This window comes from Macrotis lagotis, chromosome 2, assembly GCF_037893015.1.
Source record: "Macrotis lagotis isolate mMagLag1 chromosome 2, bilby.v1.9.chrom.fasta, whole genome shotgun sequence".
Taxonomy (NCBI): Eukaryota; Metazoa; Chordata; class Mammalia; order Peramelemorphia; family Peramelidae; genus Macrotis; species Macrotis lagotis.
Window position 1 is genome coordinate 298,319,862 of NC_133659.1, and position 27,056 is coordinate 298,346,917.

Genomic DNA, 27,056 nt, shown 5'->3' on the forward strand with positions numbered 1-27,056 from the left:
TTCCTGAACTGAGCTTAGAGCCTGTAATTCTACAAGCATATCACTATTAGACCAGACTCCCCAAACAAGCTATCTCACCTGCTGGGCCTCTGTTTTTCTGGTCCACAGTCATTCTAAAACAGAATTCAGGACAGGGGAGAGTACTGCTTCCACCTTTTTTGAAAAACACAAGTTCAGATGGATCAGCAATTTGAGATTTGGGGGAAGATTGGTGGTGGTGGAGAGGGGAGTGGGGGAGAAGAACTGCATTGTTTTTCAGATCTGTGGGGATTATTAAAAACAGTCCTTTTAGCAAGAGAATTTACATGCCACATTTCACCCCTGGCATGCTTTCTAAATGAATTGTTCAAAGGGAAGTTATATTAGGACAAGTAGAAATTATGACCAGGACCATATGTGGATTTTTAGTTAATATTCATGCAACACCCAAAGGGAAGATGGTGTTGCACAATAAACTAAATATGTCCTAAGCAAATAACAAAATCTTTTTCCCTGAGGATCTGGCACTCCAAAGGTATGAATCACACAATAAAAGGTTGGGAATGGAGTGCAATCATTGAGGAGGTATGGAGCCCATAAATGGAATTCATTGAGGAAGTGGTGGCTAGAAGAGAGGTTACATGGAATAGATTTACTTTGGGGTTTTGGAAATGAGGGCTTTGGGGCACTTGATATCGAGGATGAAAAGCCCACCTTGTACAGTTTAATTCCCCTGATCTGTGTTGGGAAAGAGTAGGTTAAAACAGCCCATACTTTGCAGAACAGAAGTTAATATCCTGCACCAAGGCCAGCTTGCCTTGGTGAATTAATGAGCAATGTCCCTAAGTTTTAAATAAATGACTTCTGTGGTCTGGGTGCTGATGAAAACGACAGTCTGATTTTCCCAAAAGGAAATCAGGGTGTTTGAGAAGTTCAGGGGCTGACTATACAAAAGTGCTGTCTGAAGGGAATCTTGAGGAGAATTTAATTCACCAGAGGATGGAGAGACTTATGTTAGATAATAATAGAAAAACTTGTTTAAAGCTACCAGATTTTGCACATACAGCTCGAGCCTCAGCCACCCATTCATCAGGGACAGCTGAATGTGCCACTTTCCAACAGTCTTTAAGAAATATTTATTTCAAACCATTGGTGGCTTGAAAATGGAGTCAACGTTGTTAAGTGCTTATAAGCTCTTAGTGGGCTGAACCCAAACCCTTTTAATACTTCCGAGCTTCCAAAACCTCTTAATTATTGAAGAGGTCTATCTATGCATTATTTCCCACCACCGTCCTTCCGTAGAGCTGATGATTTCTTTGGATTTCTCAACATCCTCTTTCCCTTTCCTTTTCCCATTTCCTCCCTCTCCTTTAAAGTTCACGTTTACAATATTCCCTTGTAATTAGTAGACAGCTGGGGTTTGCATGGAATCTCTGGTTTATAACATACAATCATCAGGTAATGGGAATTGGGATTACTAAAATTCTATCATGTAATACTGAAGATGCTAACTTTCTTTACTTATTCATTCATTATTTAGTTAATTGTGAGTTTTTAAAATTTCTTTTCTTTTTTTTAAAATTTATTCTCCAAATACAAAGATCATTTCTAACTTTGAAATTGCTAACTTCTAATGCCATCTATTCAGCCGGCTGACTCCAGGCAATTCCGCCATGGCCTTTAGTCATGTAGGTTCTAATTACTGAATAGGACTGAGGATGGAACCTTAGATTACACATTGAGGTCAGACTTTAATAAATTAAGGGCAGCTCAGAGATTGGAAGTATGAATCTGCTCTTATTTAATTTTTATTACTAATAATTTAAGATTAAATAATAAAATTTAATAATTTATTTAATATTTCAGTACTCAACCATCCACTGTGGTCGAGTACGCAGTAAATGCAAATCATATCATCAATGCCTTCAGCTGGTAGAGAATGACTTTTTTTTAAGGTTTTTTTGCAAGGCAATGGGGATAAGTGGCTTGCCCAAGGCCACACAGCACAGTAATTATTGTCTGAGGTCATTTGAACTCAGGTCCTTCTGACTTCAGAGCCATCTGCACCATCAAGTTCCCCTGTTATATTAACTTTTGAGAGGGTGACTGCATTTTTTTTTTTTAGGATTTTGCAAGGCAACACAGCTAGGTACTTATTAAGTGTCAGGACAGATTTGGACTCGGGTTCTCCTGACTCCAGGGCCGGTGCTCTATTCACTGCGCCACCTAGCCGCCCCTGAGAATGACTTTTCAAGGACACAATATTGCCTTCACAGTATAAAAAGAACAAACCATATTAATCATAATGCAACTTTGTTCCCAACAGGTGGAATAAGCTTTGAGAGGCAGATGGAGGATTGTTTATCATGCAACCGGTTGGTTTTGTTTGGAGGCGATGAGAACGAGGCCCTTGTTTACCAGGAGACCCACAAACACTCTTGGGGTTCAGAGAAGCGCATTTCTTGCCCACGCTTGTTGGGTTGTGTCGGGCAAGGTTCAAGTTTGGAGGAGGGGATGCCTGCATCGCTGCTGCCGTGCGGCAGGGGGAGCTGCAGTAGTGCTGTTAGCGGCCCAGGGCTGCCGGAGGTGTGACTGGGGGAGTTGGAAGCTGGGGTGCTCCCGGGGCTCTCCGGCTGGATTCCCGGGGCGCGCGCGGCCCGCCCGCATCCTCCGGGGATTCTACGCGCCGTGGAGAGTCCACCGGCTGGGGCCAGGCTAGGCCGCCCTGCCAGGAAAGATTCCTGGACTCTCCAGGGGGAACCGTGAACTGGGGGTCCCTCCATCTATCCCCCCCTCCCCGGATCCCAACTGCGCCCACAACCTGCCTCCGGTAGCTCCGGGCATGTGGATTGGTTCTTTGTCTTAATTTGCTCTCTCCCCCCACCTGCTCGCGTCCTCTCCTCTTTAACCGGTCCCCCTGCCAGAAACGCCTTCAAATTTCCTGCCAACATTCCTCGGGCCGGTCTGATGGCACCAGGGACCCTGCCTTTCCAGAGTGGATGCCCCTGGGGGGGTGGGGTGGGTGGCTTCCAAGTCCCATCTCCTCTGAGTGTGAGTGTGTAAGTGTGAGTGTTTGAGTGGGTTTGCACGCGCAGAACACGCAGCTCTCCCCAATCGCGCTCTCCTCTCCTGCTCCGGATGACCGCGGAGACAGACTGGCAGCGCCTGGCAGGGTGAGGGCTGGGCGGGGGCCGGGTCCGTGCCAGGCGCCGCCCGGAGAGCAGCCGCGTGTGCGTCTCCGTCTCTCTCACATTATACACACACACATCCCCGGCTCTCGCCCACTCACACACACACACAGCTCGGGGGTCTCTCCGGCCCCCTCCCCCCGCCGCCCCTCCGGGGGCGCTCCTCCGGCGGCCCCCGATTGGTCTCGGTGGCTTTCCAGTGTGAAACTGAAGGCGAGAGAAGCCGGGGCGGGGGGCGGAGCTGCCCGGCCGGCCCGGCGGGCGCAGGCGCGGGGGGAGCCCCCCAGAGCCCCACGCGGGCGCTCCCCGAGCCTCCCGCCGCGGCTCCTCACTCGGGTGCCCCAGGGCTCGGGACTGGAGGGAGCTGAGAGCGAGTGAATGAGCTCCAGCCGGCCGGGAGCCCCCCGAGCTGTGCGGGGGAAGGCGGGGAAGCGGGGCAGGAGGCGGAGGCAGCGGCCGGCCCGGCCCTCCCACTCTCCCTGCTCCCCACTCGCTCTCCGGTCCTCTCCTCCAGCCGCCCCCCAGCCCAGGCGCCCCTTCACTAGCCCCCTCCCCGCCCCGTAGAACATCCAGCCCCCCTCCCTCCCAACTGCCATGGGTTAGGGTCCGGGAAGAGCGGAGGAAACGGGAGCCCCCCAGCCAAGCACTCCCTAAACCTGCCGCTCGCCGGCTCCCTGGCCGGCCGCCGGGGCTCCCGGGCATGGGGAGAGCGCTCTGAGCCCGCGCCCCGGGGACCGGGAAGGAGGAGACAAGCGGGGCCAGGAGAGAAGAGCAGCGGCGGAGGGGTGGGTTCCAAGGCTTCGTGGGGGGGGGGGGGAGGGGGGAGAAAAGGGGAGGGGTGGGAGGGGGGAGAGAGGAGGAGGAGGAGAGAGGAAAAAAAGTGAAGCTGGGAGGAGAAGCGGAAGGTGGGGATTGATGCTTCTTTCTCTGTTGCGGCTGCCCTTGTATTGGAAAAGGAGCAGGAGGGAAGGCGCTGGAGAGATGATCGCTGAGTTGGTGAGCAGCGCCCTGGGGCTCGTCTTGTATCTCAACACCCTGAGTGCGGATTTCTGCTACGATGACAGGTAAGAGGGGAGGGGGAGCGGGAGGGAGGGAGGCTGAAGCTGCCAGGCTGCCTCCCCTCTGGAGTCCGACTAGGAGCCGAGCTGCTGGGGAGGCGGGGGTGGGGGGGAGCTGACCCCTGGCTCCTGGGGCGCAGGGGGAGCCGACCCGGCTGAAGCACAGGGCCATCGTCACCCCCTCTCCTCTCCCTGCCCGGCCGAGTCCCCGAGCGAAAGCTCCTTCGCTACTTAGTTGCAGCTCCTCGTTAGTTTCAACTCCAAGTTCATTTCAGCTCCTAGTTAGTTTCAGCTCCTAGTTAATTTCAGCTCCAAGTTCATTTCAGCCCCTAATTAGTTGTTTCCGCTCCTGGTTCGCAGGTTTCTTCCCGGTTTTTTTGCAGACATCAAAGTTTCTTAAAGAAAAATCTCTGCTATTTGGGAAACTATTCAATGAACGCTGGCTTTAAAAGAAAAAAAAAACACCTCAAGCGTTCCTTGGTGACACAACAGCACATTAAATGATTTGTTTCTGGCACCTTCTTTCACCGGCACCCCTCATTTCCCCTTTAATAGACCTTCCCTTGCACACCACTCTCCTCCCCCTTAAAAAAAAAAACCCAACAACAAAAAACATGAGACTTGTATTGGCGAAAACAGGCGGTTGACAGTTGCTAATGTGCCGGAATAAGAACCCCTTGCCTGCCTCAACTTTCCTAGCCTGCTTGTACAATATTTTAAGGCAACGTGACGCTGCCCCTGAAGTGCCCCCATCTAGGAGATCGATGGAGCAGCACTTTACAGGAGCCTTCAGCTTTCATTTGCGTTTGGGAGTTTTCGTTTATGCTGAGCAATTCTTGTATGCTAATTGGGAAAAATGAAGCCCGAGGGACTTTGATTTGATCTTTCGCATTTGGGTTAGTTTGGGTGGCTAATGAGACCTGAACTGTGTTGTCAAAGAAACTGCATCGATTTCTGGAAAATGTCACAGGGGTACTGGTATCCCTACCTATTCCCCCCACTCTCCCTTGAAACGTGCTTGTGTTTAGAAACCGATGAAAAGCTCCATTAGCCATTAGGGAAAATTCCAATTTGTGTCTTTTCCGGTGACTTAATCTGATTACAATTAAAACAGATGCATAATTAAAATATATTAAGAAGAACAGTACGCCTGGCTAAACTTATTAACTGTCCTGTGGTGTTTCCTGCTCCATTGAAATTAAACCTTCAAAAAGTGAGCATAGATTTACTTTGACAGCCTTTTCATCAGTCCCTCTCTTGCCATGGAAAGTGTATGTTATCCCTTGGGTTAGGGGGAGGTAGTGACTGAGATTACTCTAAAGTGGCGGAATAGTGACCAGAGAGGAAGACCGGATCCTCTCGTGATTGTAATTAGCACTTTTATGGAGTTTCTATTTTCTCTACTATCTGTCTAAAACCATGTGGATATATATGCCTTAGGTCAGCACTTCTTGATTCACAGATGCTAGTTAGCCTGCCTCTGAAATCCCAAAATGATCCGGGTGGCACAATTCAAGAAAGCCTTCTCAATGAACAAACCGGAGGATTTTTCAGTCTTGTTGAAGGGGGAAACCACTGTTCCACTTGAACTTTCCCTAAACTTTTCATCACAGCTTACAGATCTCTGCTGTCTTGTGCTTTGAGCAATAGTTTGTCTGTGCTTGTGATAGGAACTGTCTTTATTCTCCAAGTGGAGTGGAGTGCACCTGCTGATACTGAGCCAGCCGGTGACTCTAGGAAAAAAGGGAAGGAAGCAAACAAAAACCAAAACCTTTCCTTCAAAGATTGTGAATTTTGCACTGAAAATGGGTTCCAAGATGGATCCTTGTCTTCAAGGACTCTGCTTGGGACAGTTGAACTCCAAATGTGTAGGGAGTGCTTGGAAAAGTTGGTAAACTTTCAATGCTGGAATAGGAAGGGTTTTTTTTTTTGTTATAATGCTTTCTTAAATACTTGAACTCTTATTGGGTACTGTGATGATTCAAACTTTGCCACTACATCTGTCCTAATGATTTCTTAATAGTTTCTGATTGGAAATAGTGTTTCACCAGGAGAAAGCTATACCTTAATAATTCAGATTTTACAGAAACTAATTTTTTATATAATTTTTATCTGTGAAGATTGCTAAAAGTGTCTTATTCTTTGCTCATAAATCATAGTATAGAAGTAGCCCCAATTGGGAGTTAAGTCCTGGGGCATGTGAGATAGATTTAGTTGTAAATGGTTACCTATAATTCTTCATACGGCTTTTTTAATTTAGGGAGACAGCATACTTCTGAATCATGAATATATGTGTGCATATCTCTAATCTACAGCATACATGTATATGAGAGTCTGATACTGCATATTTTTGACATGAGTTCTAATCTTTTCCATTCTAGTAATGCTCTCCACTAATTATAAGGGTACATTTTAACTGTGCTGTCCAGTTCACAGACTTATCTAAAATACATAATCCCATGATTTCAAAAGCTATCTCATTAGCACATCTCTTCTGGTGATTTAGTACCTCTCTGTAGTTGCCCTTGAAATTATCTAGTATGCAATTCTAATTGGTTTCTTGTGTTTGTGAAGGTTCTACTTAATGTTTCCTCCTTCATGTACTGGAAACTGATAATTCATTGCTGAAGTATAAATCTCAAGTGTAGATCATCCCAAACTATTGCCCCTATAATATATGTTCATATTATACATGTAAATATTATATAATTTACCCAGTATCCAATGTTTACTATTGATATATATATTAAAAATACTTAAAATTTTACTTAAATTAAGTTTTTATATCATTTATTTCCTGCAAAGACTGACTTAAATATCTTATTCCTTGCTCATAAATCATAATCTAGAAGTAACCCATGTATGAGTTAAGTCCCGGGGCATGTGTAGTAGTCTCTCTTTATATTTGTGTTTGTATATACACAGAATGTATTTTAAGGATATAGAGACAAGGATTAGAGAAATAAAAGATAAATCCTAAGATCATGGCTTAGTCATTCCTAATATTCTGTGTCATACAACAAACTCTCAAGTTTGAAACATGGCTTAAACTAGAATTGTGGACTTATGCTGCCCCACAGGAGATTTTGTGAAATACAAGCCTCTAAGAGGAGGTCATTGTTGGAACTGCAGGGTCGACCATTCAATGTAAGTGGGAGGCAGCTCTGACTGCTGACTTCCTTCTCTCATTCAGAGTTTTGTATTTAAACTCTTAAGAACCAGACATTTGATTAAGAGGTTTATCTTATTTTCATGTTAAACTTGCCATTTAGGCACCTCTCAAACTGTTATAATTTCTTTTTAAGTACAGAGATCAAGTTTACTTTAGAATCTAAGTCTGTGTGTGTGTGTGTGTGTGTGTGTGTGTGTGTGTGTGTGTGTGTGTGTGTGTGAGAGAGAGAGAGAGAGAGAGAGAGAGAGAGAGAGAGAGAGAGAGAGAGAAATGACTTGGAGTATTTGGTGTAGGTTGGTTGAGATCAGAACGGAGCACCAATCTAGAAATTTCTTATGACAAAATCAATTTCCATATGGTAAAATTGAATATTTTACATGTGTTTCTGCATGAAACCTAAGAAATTGCCAGAAAAGGATAGATTCCAATCAGCTTCTGAATATAGAAATTAGAGCAGCAGATGAACAGGGTTTGCTCATAGTAGGCACTTAAATCATTGTCGAACTCAGAGATCCAGTGGTAGATAATTTTTCCCTTTTGTATGCTTTTATTTCTGTAAATCATAGGATAGTAATAATAGCATCTAATACTTATACTTTAAAATTTGCCCAGCATTGCACAAATATTGATCTCAGGTTACTTTTACCACAAGTGTAGGAGATAGGTGCTATTATTCTCATTTTATAGATGAGGAAACAGGCAGACAGAACTTAAGTGACCTAGCCAGGGTCCTAGAGAGACCTAGAGCTGAAAGAGATCCCAGAGACTTTCTAATTTAATCTCTACATTTTAAATATGAAAAACTGAGGCACAGGGAGTCTGAGTGACTTGTTCAAGGTCACATAGGCAGCAAGTACCAAGTGATGATCTTGAATTTCAAGTCTCTAATAAGGCCAGAATTGAGCCTAATAAAAACACCAGTCAGTTGCCTAATGGTGAGCCTGTGTATTGTATATGACACATCGATGCTTCCCTCTTTTTTCCAGATCTATGTGAATAACTTGAGTCTTTTCATTAAACAGTGGGGGGGGGCAAGGCAAAAGAAAAGATTTTTTTTCTGCCTTCCTCATAAATGTTAATGATGACATCCGTCATTTTACACTCTCCTGAAAGATGCTTTTGTAAGATTCCCATAAAAATAATATAAAGAAACAAAGAGAGATTCTTTTAAAACAACAAACTTGTTTCTTATCTTAGCCATGTTCTTTATTAGAGAGAAAATCCTCTAACAGAAAGTATAGAAGATTACACAAGGCAAGGAAAGTGAATCTCTTGTTTATAAGCTCAAATCACAATGAGCCAATGCTTCAGGTAAACAAAGAAGGCTGTTGAGCCAAATCATTTGGGATTCAGGAAGGGAGGATGTGAGATTGGTTAATTTTTCTATTGTCCATTGCTATATATAAAATCTAACCAAGACGACTTTATTTGTGTCTTCCATCCTTATCCATGTAACTTGCATTCTGAGTAATAACGATTCTCTATGTGGAACTTTCAGGAAAGATCCCACAGTGGGATTCAAGACTATCAAAAATTCACATTTACACAATTGTGGTTTGGTTGGTCATTTGGGCTAAAATTCAAACTGTAGTATTGGCACACTGCTAGGTGGATGGGTTTTTTTTCTGATTTTGATTGACAACATTTAAAACTGTGTAGTGCTATGCTGGCTTTAAAGCTACAGTTTCTCAAGACCATGATGTATTAAAACAACAACTGATGATATTCAACCACTGCTCCCAATTGATCTTTTAAAGATGGTGTTAGTGAGCCCTTTTAACCTCATGTGATTCACATCCTTTTTTGATTCATGTCCTAATGAAGGCAGTAAATTTACTTCCTTTAAAATAAGACAGTCTTTGGAGTAAACTGAAATTAACTTGCAAATTCAACTATGTGTTAACACGGCTAAACCAGAGTCAGCAATCTGTTTACTGGAAAGCATCTATAGACAATTACAAAATTAAAGGGGAAACTCATGATTTCCTCCAAAGCTCACCTTTCATTGACTTAATTTCTTATAGAAACAGAAATCTGCAGTAGTTCTTTTGCTACTTTTACATTCTCCTCCCAGTTTAGATGTATATTTAATAAAATGGGAAACAAGAGCCTAATTTATTGTTTATAGATTGTTTTATGTGGCACTTTTATCCTCTTGCTAAGTTCTTTGATGTTTTAAAGAGCTGGGCTTAGAGAAGAGCTATTCTGCTGTTTTGGACAAGTAAATCTATTTTATCTGAAATCACAAATTAAAATCAGGCAGAGCCTGTATAGACTGCTGTGAGCTTCCTCTGTTGGGTCTGACACAGGATTTAATCTAGCAAGTGACCCACATATAAGTACTGAGAGCATCTACAAATACTCTGGGGAAAATGGCTTGCCATCTGTCTCTTGGTTGATTTTTTTTTTTTTTTTGGTATATGTACATTGATTATTAATCTACATTTGGGATTCCACCAGGCTTTTGTCTTGTCATCTACACTTCATTTTTCAGTTCTAATGCACCCCTGTACCGAACTCCTGCTGCTCTAATTCCAAATGGTTACAACCTTTTGGATTCCAACATGGACCAGAAACAGTTTGTCTTGCTAATCTTTTTCTCATTGCTGCTCAGCACATTCAATGTACTTGTTTAAAATGACCATCCTAATAGCAGCTATTTAAAGTTGTGGTCTTTAATATAGGCAAAGGGAACATTTTCTCTGGAACAGATGCTTGTATAATTTTAGCCAAAGAGGAAGGCCCAATAAAATTGCAATCACCTACCCATAAGCCTTCTATTTGCTCTTGTTGTTCCTTGTGGTGCTTTACAATGAGTAGGGCTCTCATTTTTTTAATGTTTTCCCCTCTTTATAAGCTAGAGAGCATGCAGAGGAAGCTAGGCTAGCGAAGGTTGCCTTGCAGCTAAGACTACATGGGAATCAGCTGAAGATATGGAAAAAAGAAAACTCAGAGACTACAGTTAAACTGCCTTCAAGTATGTAAACTACATCATGGGGAAGAGGGATCACTTGAGTTTTCTTTGACTCTAGAGATAATATGGCAAGGGCAACAAAATTCCTAAAGTGGTTTGGTTCCAGAAGGCAGAACTGGGAAATGGGTTGAAGTTGCAAAGATAAAAATTTAAGCTTGAGGTTAGGGAAAAATCACATTCATAATGAATGAGTTTGCAATAAGTAGAATGGGCTGGATGGTATATAGGGAGTTCCCTCTCTTTGGTGGTCTTCAAACAGAGAATGCATGATTGTGTTTGCGTTGGCTGTAGAGGGAATTCTTTTTTCAGGATTAGATGAAAGAGCTTTGGAGTTAGAGGACCTCAGTTCAAATCCCCCCACTTCCTTGATAATTAGTACTTCTATGGCCTTGGATTAATTAATCACAGCCTCTGTGGGTCTTGAGTTCCTCATTTGTAAAATGAAGGGTTTGGATTAGATGACCTTTAGGGTCATTTCAATTCTAGACCTATGAAACTTTGAGCTCCTATCCAATTTGGGGGGGGGGGGGGGAATGTGTATTCTGTTGTTGTTTAGCCCTTTTTCATTTGTGTTTAATTTTTTGTGACCCTTTTGGAGTTTTCTTCACAAAGATATTGTAGTGGTTTGCCATTTCTTTCTCCAGAACATTATAGATAAGGAAACTGAGGCAAAGAGGGGTTGACTTGTCCAAGGTCATCCAGCTAGGGGGCATCTGAGGCTAGATCTGAAGGCTTTCTGATTCCAGTCTCAGCATTACTGTGCCACCTAACTGCCAATGTATTCTAAACTTATTTCTTTTTCCCATTAGAAGGAAAACATTACATATTTCAGCTTCTAGGAGTTGGACTTTTTAATTCCTAAAGAAGAATTTGGTGTGTCAGTTAATCTTGATGGGAAGCTAAGGATAGATTTTGAAAATGAAGACCTGCCCTTTAATGAATGTATGTTATTATTTAGGAACCTAAGAAGAAAAATGTTATTTAATTAAACACATTGGGATTTGTCCGGAGTTGGTAGTGCTCTGTTGAAATGATTTTCTATAACTGTTCAAATTCGTATTAACTTACTTGTTTCTTGCTTTATCTTATTATCCATCTGTCCCTAATAGCATGTAAGCTCCATGTGGGCAGAACCCATGTCATTTTTATCTCTATTCCTAGCTCCTAGGTTTGTATTTAGCAGATAATTTTAATCCCTGATGCATTGATTATTTCAAAATTTATAAAAAAAAAAAGTAATGTTCTTGTGCATGTATTCACAAAGAACTGCCAGTTTCCCTGAAGATTTCATCTTTATGAGCTCCCAAGGGGGAATGAGGGGGGATGCTTCTCAAATCTTACCAATTATCTATGCTATGGAGCTTACTTTTTATAAATGCCTATTTCTGCAAGAGTGTACTAACCCCTTTGTTTCCTTTGCTGAGGTGGTCAATTCATTTTCTACTAAAATCTTATTGCACACTGAGAAGTCTTTGAATGAAGAGTCAGAAGTTAGAATTGGGGAGATACTGATGGTTTGTTTATTGGGAAGAAGAATCTCCTTTTATAATTTGCCTTTTATTTTTAATCCTTTTCTCATTTGTAGTTTGAATAAGCTGCATATCATTTAAAATTTAAAAAAAATTATATTGGCTTCTTTCCCAGAAAAAAAATAAATGTGACTGGCATCCCTGGTAGGCAGGTAGTCTTAGCCCTGATTCTTTGAGAATGTGGTATATCTTTGGGTTGTTTTTTCATTGCAAGCTTTTTCATAAAGGCTTTAGAATCCATCCCATAGATGGGGCTCCTGAGTTGTTGTCAAGGATCATTGTTTTCCTTCAAGGTCTAAGGACTTCTAAACCATTTGTGTGTTGACCTGTCTGCCTGACTGGTCCTATAGTTTGTACTTTTTTGTTTTCAGAGATTTTTAGTACATTTTCTAGGTAGCTTTTTGATGCCAAAAAGACACTATGCGGTACTATCAAGTTACTATCGATCTCTCTATTCTCAAGCAGTTCTGATTTTCAGTCAGATTTGTCTTTCTCAGAGACTCAAGTTTTCTGAAATAAAATGAGTAAATGTTGGTTTTACTTAGAAAAAGGGAAGAGAGCCTATAACTCACCTTGTTTTCTTTTTTTTCCTTTTAAACAGATATTTTAAGTTTACACCTATAAATTATTTATTTTGAGTAATTGGAGGAAGAATTGAGTTACTTCAGGGGAATTTTGAAGAAGACAAGCTCACTGAAATGATATGTTTCCAAATGTTATGTTTCCAAAAGATTACAGGGAGAATCATAGGATCATGGTGATGTTTCCTTGTTTCAGTCATGTCTGACTTCATTTGGGATTTCTTGGCAAAGAAATAGGAATGGTTTGCCATTTCCTTCCCTAGTTCATTTTACAGATGAGGCTCTGAGGCAACTAGGGGTTAAGTGACTTGCCTAGAATCCTACCTTTTTTGAAAAAGACCAGGACATCAGGGAGGTGATATCATGACAAGCACATGAATTGGATTTGAGTGAGGGGGGCTGGGCTAAGTCACCAGCCTCACTTTCTCCTCCAGAGCCATATGGACTGGAATGACTGCAGATATCTCTGGATGAGGCAATCAGGGTTAAAGTGACTTGCCCAAGGACACACAGCTAGTAAGCAGCAGAGGCTAGATTTGAACTCTGTTCCTCCTGCCTCCAAGGGCAGTGCTCTATCCACTCTGACAACTAGCAACCCCAAGGGTCACACAGTTACTAAGTCTTTGAGGTCAGGAAGATGAGTCTTCCTAATTCTAAGCCAAGTACTCTATCCTCTGCACCACCTAGCTGCCCTTGTGAGAATCACTGGATCATAGAATTATAGATTTCAAGCAGAAGGGGATTTTAGAAGTTATTTAGTCCAGTATGAAGTTGAAGAAATTGAGGCCTGAAGAGATTAACTGCTTTGCTTAAAGTCTCACAAGTAGTAGTTGTCAGAGCCAGAGTCTGAACTTTAGTATTCTTCCTCCAATCTGGTACTCTTTCTTTTAGCACTATTCATCTTATTTATTAATCAATCAGGAAAAGGAAATGGGTCTATGAAATCAGTGGTGTAAGAAACACCCAGATTAGGAAACTCCCAGTGGAGTTGGTAGCTTCTCTGTTATTTAATGTGGAAGAGTTGACCAGAGAAGTGAGAGGTTACGTGATCTGACCAAGGACACATAACCAGTAAGAGTCAGAGGTAGGCTTTTTTTTTAGGTGTTTTGCAAGGCAATGGGGTTAAATGACTTGCCCAAGGCCACATGGCTAGGTAATTATTAAGTGTCTGAGGCCTGATTTGAATTCAGGTACTCCTGACTCCAGGGCTGGTGCTCTATCCACTGTGCTACCTAACTGCCCCCTAGAGCTTTTAACTCAGTTCTTCTAAGCTTCATGGCCAACTTTCTAACCATTATGGAACACTTTCTCCGTATTGTCAAGATAAGAGGCCATCTTTCATCCTTTTATCACAGATAAGAAACCTTTGCATAATAAATACTCTAGATTGCTATGAAACATTGTTTGCACAGGGGTCTAGAATTTCTTCTTTAACAAACATTTATTAAATTTCTACTGCATGTAAAGCATTGAGCCAGGTAAGAGGAATGTAGAGATAAAAATGATTTTATGTTGATTAGAATCTGATTCAGATACAGAGTAGGGTGTGATGTGAGAACAAGGCAGTTGGGGAAGGGAAAGGAATAATCATTATATAGTGCCTACTCAGACACTATGCTAACTGCTTTAAAAATATTATCTCATTTGATCCTCACAACATACTATGAGGAAAATGCTATTATTATCCTTATTTTATAGATGAGTAAACTGAGGCAAAGAAAAGTGATCTTCTTAGGGTCACATAGCTGTTGTTGAGTGGTGTCCTACTCTTTGTGATGTGTTTGTGTCTGTGTGCCTGTAGATGCTAGAGTGGTTGGATAGTTCCTTCCTTCTCCAGTTAAGTGACTTGTCCAGGGTCACACATCTATTAAGTTTCTTTGTTGGGATTTGAACTCAGGTCCTGCCAGGCCCAGCATACTATCCTTCGAGATGCCCATCACACAACTAGTAAGCATCAAAAGACTGGATTTGCTCTCAAGTGTTCCTAATTGTAGGCCCATACTCTTGCCACTGTGCTTACCAGCTGCCTTGGAAGGAGCCAGATCCAGAGCCCCAGGAAAATTTGTTTCTAGTTTTGTTTTGATTTACGTTGTTGCGCTGTTTGTTGGTCATGAACAGTATTTAAAAACCCTGAATACAAACAGCAGCCAAACAATGAATGTTTACTATTTGCCAAATACCCTGCAAGGACCTGGGTCACAGATATCAATTTGAGATAGGTCTCTGCCCTTAAGAAGTTTGTATTTTTCTTCTGGGGATTTATAATATCTTTACAGCGAGGTAAGCACAGGATAGATACAAAAATAAAGATACAATGATTTGGGGGAGGGAACAGGGCAGTGGTTCATATAGTGCTATAGATTGTCTAATCTTTAGTTATGACGCACAATATGAGGGTAGGACTGTGTTAAGTCTTAATGTAGAGGCAATGAAAATATGGCAGACAAGTTACTATTTTGTGTGCTTATTGGATCTGCTTCTTCATTACTTTCTGAGTTTTTTTCTTAATGCATTTCATGGGGTCTAAGAACATACTGGGAACCTGTCTGTCCTCTGAGGGCCCATCCTGGCAAAGTTCAGGGAGCCTTATCACCAGAAGCATGGCCACCACAGGGAGTGATTAATTCTTTTCAACAAATCCAAAGACCATCTTTAAAAGAATGGAGGGGTTGCAATAGATGTCAGTGAGGGGCCCACCCACATAGATGATTATCAGCATTGTTTTCATGGCATGCATGGGAATAATCATAAACAATAAGATTTGACAGAAGTGACAGCAGATTTATTTGATTACTTCATTTGATAAAGTATGTAAATCAGGAGGCCCAATCTCCTTAACCAAAGCTGCACACTGGGCAACCCTTCAGTACTTCCCAGTGTTTTCTTGGGGCTGTATTTGAATGTTACAATTTAGCAGGAATTGCCAACGCTAATGTGTTTTGGTTATAGACTTCCCCAAACTAATATTCCTTCCATCATACAATGAGGCATCTGAATGAAGCTGCAGTGTTATTTCATAGAAATTTGAGATTTAAATTTAAGACAGGAGTTTCTTAATCTGAGATTTGTAAATTTGTCTTTCTAATATGTTGAGAACTGTTTGAATATAACTGTTTGCTTTTGTTATTCAATGTATTTTATTTTGTGCATTTAAAAACATTCTAAAAAGAGGTCTTTGGTATTCCATCACACAAAATGTTTAAAAATCCCTGATTTAATATTATTTCCTCAGAGTTCCATTTTTTCTCCTTGAAATGAAGTGGAGTAGTTTTCTCCTAATGTATTGTGTAATCAGACAAAATTGTTAAAAAGATATTATGAAACAATGAAAGGATAAGGGATGTAAAATGTTCTCAATTAATTGGAAATTTTATCTCTTAGATAGTTTTTGATGCTAGAATTTAGCAGCTAGACATTCCAGCCAGATTAAAACTGGCATGATATGAATATGGAGGCTGCAGCAAATTATCAATGGTGACATCTTCAAGAAGGAAATGACAGGGAAGGAGGCATTTGGCTGATTAGGTATGGAGAGTAAGAATGCCAGATTAGTGGATTATGCATTTAAAACTGAAAGGAATTTATCTAACCTTCTCATTTTATAGATGAGGAAACTGAGACCAAGAAAGTTTAAGTGACTTGTTAAAATCTCAAAAGTAGATGGACAGTCTGAAATCTGTAATGGCAATGGGAAAATATTATGATAGCAAAAAGGATTACGCCTTTGCATGGGGTGGATAGTCTGTGGAGAATTTATAAATATATTGTTAGGACTCTCTTCTAGGAATTTTTGTGCTGGGATAAGTGAGGGTGGGGTTCAAGGTGGGGAAAGGAGTAGGTGGGACCAGGTATTTCAATTATTTTCTGGAAAAGTAGGTATACTCTAGTGCACTCTGGTTTGTATATACCTGAGGACTGATCCTTGCTAGGGAGATAAGGTAGGGTGTAGGGGTTAAGCATTCCTGGCTTGATGAGCTTAGTGTTTTGTGAATTTTGGCATCCTGGGGAAAACCTTGGTCCCTCCTCTCATAGTATGGAGATGATGGGCTCAATTGCTATTGCTATTGAGTCATTTCAGTTGTGTTCCCTTCTTTATGACTTCATTTTCAGTTTAAAAAAAACATTTTTTTTGGCAGGGCAATGGGGTTAAGTGGCTTGCCCAAGGCCAACAGCTAGGCAATTATTAAGTGTCTGAGGTAGGATTTGAGCTCAGGTGCTCCTGACTCCAGGGCTGGCATGCTATCCACTGCACCACCTAGCCACCCCATTTGCAATTTTCTTAGCAAAGATATTGGAGTTATTTGCCATTTACTCTCCTGCTAATTTTATAGATGAGGAACTGAGGCCATTGGGGTAAGTGACTTGCCCAAGGTTGCACAGCTAGTAAGAGTTCAAATACGAATTTGAGCTGACTCCGTGGCTGACCCCCCTTGATGGAATCTAGGGATTATTAATTTCTTCTGTTAACTAATTACATTTTGAATTAATTTTTTTACAGAAATGTTCTATCTACAACATTTTAAGACTGTTTAAAGCTTCAAATAATGTCATGAATTACAGTCACATGGGCACAAAATGGCTCAGTATTTTGAATGATATTTAATAAGACTGAAATTTATCAATTAATTACATTTAAACAGTATTTCCCAGTAGAAAAACTGGCAGTCCATATGACATAGAATATTTGAAATTTTGGGGATTTAATTTAAAAATACAGTTTGCAAATTGGAGTTTCATGTCAGGAAATGTTTATTTTTTTAAAAAAATTTAAATTAACCTACTCAATATAATAAATCCCTTCAATGGTTTTGTAAATAATTTTACCATAGTTTCTAATTGTGGTCAAAGTCACTTGGAAGACCATGATGTTTCAAACTGTAGAACTGTTTTACTGTTTCCATCATCCAGCTTATGTTTCTGAATTTAGGGTTTTATTTCTAGGACACTGATGTAAACAGGGGATTCATGGCTTGACCACAGGACAAAAAATGGACTAAGTGGATGGAACATAGGTGGATGGAGAAAGAACAATACAAAGGAAAGCATTCTGGAAAAGTAAACTTATTTGTTTTTGTCCATTTTGAAATTTACTCTAAAGTGAAACTTTTTTTTTTTAAAGTTTCTTGTCAGTACTGGAATGTGAAAATGGTTAGCGAACAGTCAATTCACTTTGGGAGCAAGGCCCCTCATAACCCTCTAAGATTTTTTTTTTTTTTTAATTTTAATCCATCCTGGCAGTGGATAGGAGATAAAAATAGGCCTTCAAGTTAGGAAATCCTAGATTTGAGTCTCAGCTTTGACACATGCTGACTGAATATTTAACTTTTCTGGGCATCAGAGAAGGTGACATCCTACCTTGGTAGAGGGAGTTTCTGTACCTGGAAGTCCCTTAAACCAAAAAAATCATAGATAAAGTCCCTTTCGCTATTATACACTGCCCCCATGAAATAATATTCTCAAGAAGGGATGACTTTATGTCATGTCTATAAGGATTACATTCATGGATCTGCTACAGTTCCCCAATTTTCAAAAACTATTTGGCATCGCCACTACCTTCTGTACCCTCTCTAAATCCTAGGTTTTGAGATTGGAGATCAGCGATCTAGAGCTGGTGGCATCCTCCCAAGCTGCTTTGTGCAAATAACACTCTAATTTTACAGATAAGGATTGAAAACTTACAGACATTAAATGACTTGACCCAACTCACTCAACTCATGATTTGAACAAAGACTCCTCTCCTTTTAAATTGACTGACTGCTCAAATTCTATTGTGATTCCATTGGATGGCCATGTGACACATCTCAGAGATGTTATCAGAGCTGGAGCAGACTCAGGCCTGCATCCCAAGGATTCCCTTTTGCCCATGAACTAGTTTTTGGATACCTTTGTCTTTTTGTGCTTAGTTTCATAATGCTACTATCATTGATAGTGTTAATATTTTGAATTGATGGAAGAGATAACATGTAAAAAGCTTTGCAACAAAATTCATGAAATGTGTTATTTTATTCATAATAAAAATATTTTTCTGATCTTTTAAATATTTAACTATTGAGTCCATATCCCAAAGTGTTTTTTTTTTTTTTTAGATTTTTCAAGGCAATGGGGTTAAGTGGCTTGCCCAAGGCCACACAGCTAGGTCATTATTGTCTGAGGTCAGATTTGAACCCAGGTACTCCTGACTCCAAGGCTGCTGCTCTATTCACTGTGCCACCTAGCCGCCCCCTCCCAAAGTGTTTTAAAGAATATAGGACAGGAAGCAACTAGGTGGTGTGATGATGCTGAAGTCAGGACTTGAGTTCAAATCCAGCCTCAGACACTTGATACATACTATCTGTGAGACCTAGAGCAAATCACATTGTCTCATTGCCCCATTAAAAAAAAATGTAGGTTAACAGATCTGCTCATTTACACTGTAATCCTGACTCTGCCATTAGCATTCTCTAATATCTTGGGAAACATAATTTCATTTCCCTAAGCCTCTCAGTTTCCTCACCGGCAAAATGAAGATATGGGACTACATTATTGCTAATGTCCTTTTTTAGTTTTAAAGTTCAATGATGACTGTGGGAGAAGAGGAATTCATTCAGAAGGGGAGCTACCAATGGCAAATATTCAGTCTCTTCAGATGATTTGGCTGTAAAATTTGAAAAAAAAATTGAGATTTGATATGAAGAAATTTGGTATTTTATGTATAATAATTTCCCTTGTTAGAAGGAAGCATATTTACTGCATATTTGAAAAGCTAGTGTACCCAACTATATCCTTTTGGTAAACTTAGTTAAATTATGATCACTGTCCTTGAACCCCTAGTCAAAGAGGAAAAATGTATCAAGCTCATAGTCACTGAGTTTTATAGAATGGAAATGTTTTAAATTTTAACTCAGTGTCAAAATGAGATGAATCACCCAACCAAGCTCAAGGAACTTAGCATATGAATGGCAAATCATAGCAAACACCTGTGAGTAGAAGGGGAATTAGAGTTCCTGGTTTTCCAGTATTGATTCCTGGGAAATTGTGTGGTTCCAAGATTCATAGTCATTTAGCATCACTAGGAAAATATTAAGTTGAAAAGATGTTCTCTGAATCATATCTTTAAATGGCTAACAGCACTGCATTGATTTCCCATATAAAATTCAACCGATTTTCTTCCTCCTTTTGGGCCCAATTCATTGCATCTTTTCAGGAACCTGTCTCCTTTTGTATAATGATGGAGGAATCATGTAGACTGATTCCTGAACTGCATATCACCATCTTAAGGATCGACATTTTTCATCCACTTAGTTTTTCCTGTATGAGTCGACAAAGATTGAGTTATCAGTGATCTTGGACTTTATGCAGCCAGCAATTTATCATCCACAGAAAGGAATTTCTGAAGGGTTATAGGATCAAAGATTTAGAGTTAGAAGGGACTTTGAGGCTATGGGATCCAACCTTCTCATTTTACAGATGAGAAAATTGAGTCACCGAGAAATTAAATGACTTAATCAGAATAATGTAGCCAGCCAATATTTGGGATGGAATTTGAACCCAGCACCTTATCCAGTACCTTTCAAGGAGCTCAACATCTATCCAGATTCTCCCTAATATTTTGATCATTGCATTATACTTCCTTTAAAACAGTGGCTAACAATTTTAATGAGCCTTTCCCTATTTTGTGTCTTATTGATAGTAGAGATGATGGTAGGCTTGGGTTGAGGCTGACATAAGTTCAGATCTTGCCACTGAATTGTATTAGCACTATGTCAAAACCAGATTATAACTTCAATTTATTTCTTGGGTCTATCACAAAGATTGTGATGTTGTTATTAACAATGGTTCTATACTTCATTTTGACATCACCAAGTTTAGGCAGTGTGTTGAAGATAGGTTTTGAAATGAGAGAAGACCTGACTTCACATCTCTTTTTGGACACATATTGTGACCCTGGGCAACTCATTTAGTCTCCTGCTGCAATTTTCTAAGATTAGAAGCTCAGAGCAGGTGTTAGCATTGGGAGAGAAAGTTTCTCACCAAAGGCACTCTACACCAATGAAATCACAGGTCTCTTTAAAAAATTAAAACTGAAGATGCATATACATATATATATATATATGTATATATATCACTAGATTCTACTCCTAGGATTTGACTTCATATCTCTATGATTCTTGGCAAGTCACATAGTCTCCACATGCCTCAGACCATTAGATAGAACTTATCTACCAGGTCTGGTGGTGACCTGCCAGTGGAGAGAATTTCCCCCAGCTGGTGATACCTCCCTCATCAGAGATTCTCTGAATTATTTTGTAACCAGAAAACAACCAGAATGAATAGAATGACTATTGCTATGGCTGCATTTCTTCAGAAATCCCAGGTGAGCTCAACAAATGGATGTATCTCTTTAGAAACCCTCTATTTTATTGAAACTCCATGTATTTTAATGTGTTTTTACCTTTTGCAGAAGTTGTACTGACTGTTGGATAAAACATTGGCTTGAAAATGAAGCTATTTGCATCCTATCCCAAACTTGAAGTGGTTTAGGTCGTATTATTTAGCCATTTGGGACTTCAGTTTCTTATATTTTCAATGGCAAAGATACGTTTTCTGAATCTCCCATATGGTAATACATTTCTGTCTATATAAAGATATGTTTCTCTTTATGTAGATATATGAAATCATGTTGAAATCCTAGGAGGTAGAATCTAGAGAAATATGCCAGTAGTTTTTAATTTTTTAAAGAAACTTGTGATTTCTTTAGTGTAGGGTGTTTTCAGTGAGAAACTTTTTCCTCCCAATGCTGACTCACACTTGCTTTGAAGCTTTTAATCTTACAAAATTGCACCAAGCAATTCAATGACTCACCCAGAGCCACACAGTCAATCTGTGTCCAAGGAGAGATTTGAGACCAGGCCTTCCCTCATTTCAAAGCCTCTCTTCATCACAACTGCCAATTAGTGATATCAAAATGAGGCATGGAACCATGGATAACAGCATCACAATCTTTGTGATAGCCCACTATTGATGTTAAATTCTGGTTTTGATATGTGAAACAAAATGATAAATAATTCCTTTGAACCGATTGTAGCTCTGAATTTGAATCTCTGGCATTACAGCGTAACTGTTTTTACTAGATCAAAATGTTGGGCAATCCATTGAATTAAATTTTAGCTTGGAGGGTGTGAAAAACTTCCAGGCTTTGGAAGTGAGGCAAGTTAAATATAGACACGTGGGATACTGAAACTCAAAGTATGTTTTAAGGACAATCTGGCATCAGGTGATATAAGAAGTGAGGAGGGAGGTTAGGAATAGAATCACATTGCAGTAGTGACTCCATTCACCTTAAAAATGAAAAAGAAAAGAAGATAAGGAGTAGAAAAGACAGGCAGCTCTCCTGATAGCTTTGTAGTCTCTTCCTATTTTTAGTTCTGTACAGTAAAAATTGGCTATCTGAACATTCAGGAAATGGATTGTTCTAGATAAGTAAATGTCTTGAAGAGGTAAAGGCTTTCACTGCAGTCTTCCTATACATACTGATTTTTGGTGGATCTCTTTCTAAAATGCACCTTGTATTTCTTTTAACATTCTACTACCTATAAACCTGAGGCAACTAGGTGGCAGATGTAGAAAGACTCATTGTTCTGGGTTCAAATTTAGCCTCAGAAATTCAATAGCTATGTGACCTACATTTGCTTAGTTTACTCATTATTAGAATGAACTTGAGAAGGAAAAGGCAAACCACTCCAGTATCTTTGCCAAAAAACCCCCAAACTGGGTCACAAAGAATCAGAAACAAGGGAAAAAGAAATGAAAATCCTGTAGACCTAGCTGCTTCAGATGATGTGGGACAAAGTTTTGGGTGACTTATTTTTTCATATGGAGTCAGAGATCATCTAATTCACACCTCTTCTTTTTACAGATAATTTGAACTCATTTCCTTTTACTGTTGAACCATCTGAGCCACAGAAAGGTGAAAGGACCAATGCTATGAAAGCAGGAAAACTGGGATTTCAACCAAGATCCCTAGCTGCCAAATCCAATATTCTTTCCCTTACACCCCTTACCATACTTCCCTTAAGCTATTGGACTGCTCCAGTTAGCACAGCTTTAGCACATCATGCTGATGTTCTTAGAGGTTGCAGCACTGGCATCTGCAGGTAGCTTGATGCCTGAAACTGTAGTTGTTTATTGACTGAAACTGTTCTTGATCTCATTAATGCAAAATGGTTTTGCATGTGTGTGTTTGTGTGTGTGTGTGTGTGTGTGTGTGTGTGTATGTGGCTACAAACACACATATACAAATATTTTTATATAATTCCTAAGGTGTGGAGGAAAGAAAAAAAGGCAAAAAAGCCACATGATAACTTTATTATGTATCTAAAAGGAATAACAAGTTAAACATAATAGATTTTTTTCACTTTTGCAAAGCAATGGGGTAAAGTGACTTGCCCAAGGTCACACAGCTAGGGAATTATTAAGTATCTGAGTTTGAATTTGAACTCAGGTCTTACTGACTTTAGGGTAGTGCTTTATCCACTGTGCCACCTAGCTGCCCCACATAATAGATTTGCGGTTTCATGTGTACCATCTATTTTTCTATTCTATTGTGTCATGGAAATTCTAGTTTTATTTCTTACATTTCAGAATTTAAAAAAAAAAGATTAGATTAGTGATTAATGAGCTAATATTTCCCTAAGGCTCATAATTTTAATGATGCCCAAAATACTTATGTACCAGACTATAAGATGCTATGACACATTACTGATTTCCTTCCTCCTTTCCTTTTCCTTTTCCTTTTCCTTTCCTTTCTCTTGCATTTGTTGTTTATCTAGCATATGTTTTCTTAACTGTGGACCTGTTGTATCCTCCCTGTCAAATGGAAATTCCTTGAAGGAATAGTATTTTTTGATTTTGTAACACCCATACCTATCATAGTCCTAGAGTATAGCCAGTAAACGTTTGTCACATTCAATTGCTGGCTTTTATTCCCCTCAGTTGGGATGTCTGCATTTTTTCTGGTCTCATCACTGCTGTATCATCTCTGCTATTTCTTGGCAACCAGTATGATCTTGTCTTTCCTTTTTTTCTTTCTGGTCCCTGTTGTCTCTTGTTGCTTCTTCTGTGCCTTTTGGTTTTTGTGTGAAAAGGCTGACTTTTTGTATCCAGAACTATTTAGAGGAGCCCTTTCCTTTCAGAGAATAAACAGAACTATAAGAGTGTATTAGTCCCTTTTTTTTGAATCTTAGTCTTCTTGATTTCGTTCACTGAAAATACATATCCCAAAAGACTGTTATATTGTCATCAAATATTTTTCTAAGTTACTTTGGGGTTCAGAACTGTTTTTAGGGACTTAAGGATTTCAAAAGGCAGGCCTCTGGATAGTTTAGTTTTTTTTAAGGTTTTTGCAAGGCAATGGGGTTAAGAGGCTTGCCCAAGGCCACACAGCTAGGTAATCATTAAGTGTCTGAGGCCGGGTTTGAACTCAGGCACTCCTGACTCCAGGGCCAGTGCTCTATACACTGTGCCACCTAGCTGCCCCAGATTTTATTTTTTTTAAATAAATTTTACTTTGACTTTCACTGATAAAGTACAAGTGATATCGACAGTGGTAACTATAGGAAGTGGCCCTGTGATTTCATTGTTAAAGGGCGTTCCCATGTGAAGTACCTCTCTTTAGCTATGGCAATAGAGTTGCTCTTGAAAATTTATAACTTAGAGAACTGTCTATCATATTCAGAGTTAAATGCCTTGTACAGGGTCATCCAATTTTATAATAGCCACCCGAACTACCTTCCAGGGTTGTTGTAAGGATCAAAAAAAGATAATTTTTAAATTTCTTAGCTCAGAACCTAGGATATAGTAAAAATTATATAAATTTTCTTCCTGCTGTCATTATTTTTTGAAGACAAAAGGGTGGACACAATAAACACGAAGGAGGTTAGACTGTGAGAGTTGAAGGAGGTTAGACTGTGAGAGTTAGTGAAGGATAGAAAGGCCCCACACTGCGGGTTCACAAAGCATTGGACACACTGAACAACAAATTAACATCATTATGATGATTAGTTACATACTGTTTTCCAAAACCATTGGACCAATTCACACCTCTACCAGTAGTGCATTAGTGTGCTTCTTTTCCCATAGCATCCATGCTGAATTACCTGGTCCTTTATTTTATTATGTTTTAAGTTTATTAAGCTTAAGTTTTATTATACTAAAATGTGTTCTCTGATGATGCAATACATAGAACATTAAGTATGGTGTGGCTGCAAGAGGCAGTTAGGTGGCACAACTCATACCTCATTAGGCCTGGAATTCAAATCTGGTCTCATTCGCTTAATAGTTATGTGATTTTGGATAAGTTACTCAACCGCTAGTTGCCTCAGTTTCCCTTAACTGTATGATGAGAATATTAACCGATAGTACTGAAGGGTCTCCAGGTGGCATAATGGATAGAATTCCGACTCCAGAGTTACAAAGACCAGAATTCAAATCTACCTACAAGCTGTGTGACCCTCAGTTTCCTCATCTGTAAAACGAGCTGGAGAAGAAAACTGCTTCAAGGTTTACCAAGAGAACCCCAAAAGGGGTCATAGAATGTCAAATATGTCTAATCGACTAAATAACAAAACTCCAGCTACCTTGTAGAATTGTTGTGAGAATTAGTGAGATAATATTTATAATTCATTTAATACAGTGCCTTATGCATAGTAAATGACATATAAATGCTTATTCTCTTCCCTTCCTTTTACATCTTTGGAATTCATGCAATTTGCTTTCAAGCTTTGGTTTCCCTGTTTTCTACGCAAGTGATCTTGGACAAAATAATCTCCCTCAAACTCAGTTTAATCTTTTATAAAATGAGTTTAGGAGGCTGGGATCTTATGAGTCTAAGGCCCTTTACAGCTTAGGGTTCTAACCTGTGCCTGATATTTATAGTTTAGATTCAAGATGACCATTCTTAGATATCTCAGATTGTGTGTGTGTGTGTGTGTGTGTGTGTGTGTGTGTGTGTGTGTGTGTGTGTGTGTTTAGGTTTTTGTAAGTCAAATGGGGTTAAGTGGCTTGCCCAAGGCCACACAGCTAGGTAATTATTAAGTGTTGGAGATCAGATTTGAACCCAGGTACTCCAGGGCCTGTGCCTTATCCACTGCGCCACCTAGCTGCCCCTCAGATATTATATTTTGAGTTATTTAGTAATGATTCAATGACTCAAAAATATTATTCTTGATCATAACTATTTACCACTCAGGATATCAGCAGATGTGATCATATAAGGATATGTAAACTGAGTACAAGGGATTTAAGAGGTGTAAAAAATAAAAAAGATAATATGCAAAAATTTGATTTATCTCTTTTGGAACATTCAATCTACTTATTCCAAACAGATTGTATGGTTATATCCGGATTCAGTGACTGAATCAGTGTGGGCTGAATTTTTAATTGTATTCCTAAAATTGGGCAGTGGCATGTGAATCAGGTTGTGGATTTTTTTTCGAATTTGCTGCAGTTTTGTATGTTCCCCCTCACTCTCCATCCACCAGCATCATTACTGTAGACCACGTTCAAGGGATAGGCTGCAAAACCTGTTCATTATCCCTTTAGATAACTCTCTGCTCGTGAAATCACGATGAGCATGGAAGAAACTTCTGGCAGAGTCTAATTTCTCTGCATCTTCCGCCCCAAAGGGATGATTCCATCCTCTGATACATAAGTGGCAGGGAGCTCAGCAATAATGAATACAAAAACTTGTTTTCGGGCAGGAATAACAGAATATCCTAGTTCATCCAGCTCTCAAGAAGGTATTTTTATAGCCTACTGTTCTACCTAAGAATACTTAGCAAAATTATGAAATTATTTCTTGAACGATTCTCTGGATCACTTCTAACATTTAACAGAGTGCTCTTAATTTGTTTAATTTTACTCTCCATTGATCTCATTCTTAATTAAACTAATTAATATATACACTCACATACCTGCCCCAGGGTTTCTTACTATATAATGCTCCATCCTCATTTTTTTGCCAATCATCATCAGAAATTTATATAATTTTTAAAAAAATCATCTCTCCATGACATTTAAGGAAAGGAAAGAAATAAATATTTATTATGTGCATTTATTAAGTTACCAGGCAACTTGCTAAAGCCCTTTATAAACCTCATTTTATTCTCCCCAACAACCCTGAGAAATAGTTGCCTTGATTATCCTCATAATTATAATTGAGGAAACTGAGGTAAACAGAGCTAAAATGACTTAGCTAGAGTCACATAGCTAGTATTTGAGACTAGATTGGAACTTATATCTTCCTCACTGCTTTTCCCCAGCTATTTTATAGGCTGGACATATATGCCTCAGTGTCCTCCTTTATAAAATGAAGGGGGTTATGAATTAAATGATTTTGAAAGTCCAGTTCAGCTCCAAATCATCATTATTCTAAATATAAGTTTATCAATCAGTTAATACACATTTATTAATGTGTATTATTATTATATTATTATAATTATTATTATCTTTATCTCTGGCAACATAATGACATAAATGAATAGAGTCTTGCCTCCAAGACCTCCCTTCGTTCATTCATTCATTTGTTTATTCATTTATC

At 39.6% G+C, this 27,056-nt stretch overlaps 1 protein-coding gene across 3 annotated transcripts in view; it reads left to right on the forward strand.

The window, feature by feature from the left end:
* Positions 1–3,730: 3,730 nt before the first annotated feature.
* Positions 3,731–27,056, forward strand: part of TMTC2 (transmembrane O-mannosyltransferase targeting cadherins 2) — a 525,981-nt gene continuing 502,655 nt past the window's right edge. The window contains exons 1-2 of one of the 3 annotated variants that reach the window (XM_074226527.1): positions 3,731–3,952; positions 4,124–4,231. In XM_074226527.1, coding sequence (XP_074082628.1) covers positions 4,149–4,231 — 83 coding nt within the window. In that variant the 5' untranslated portion in view covers positions 3,731–3,952; positions 4,124–4,148. Of the gene's footprint in view, positions 3,953–4,065; positions 4,232–27,056 lie in introns of those variants that run through there. The other 2 variants (XM_074226526.1, XM_074226528.1) reach the window with 2 other exon arrangements.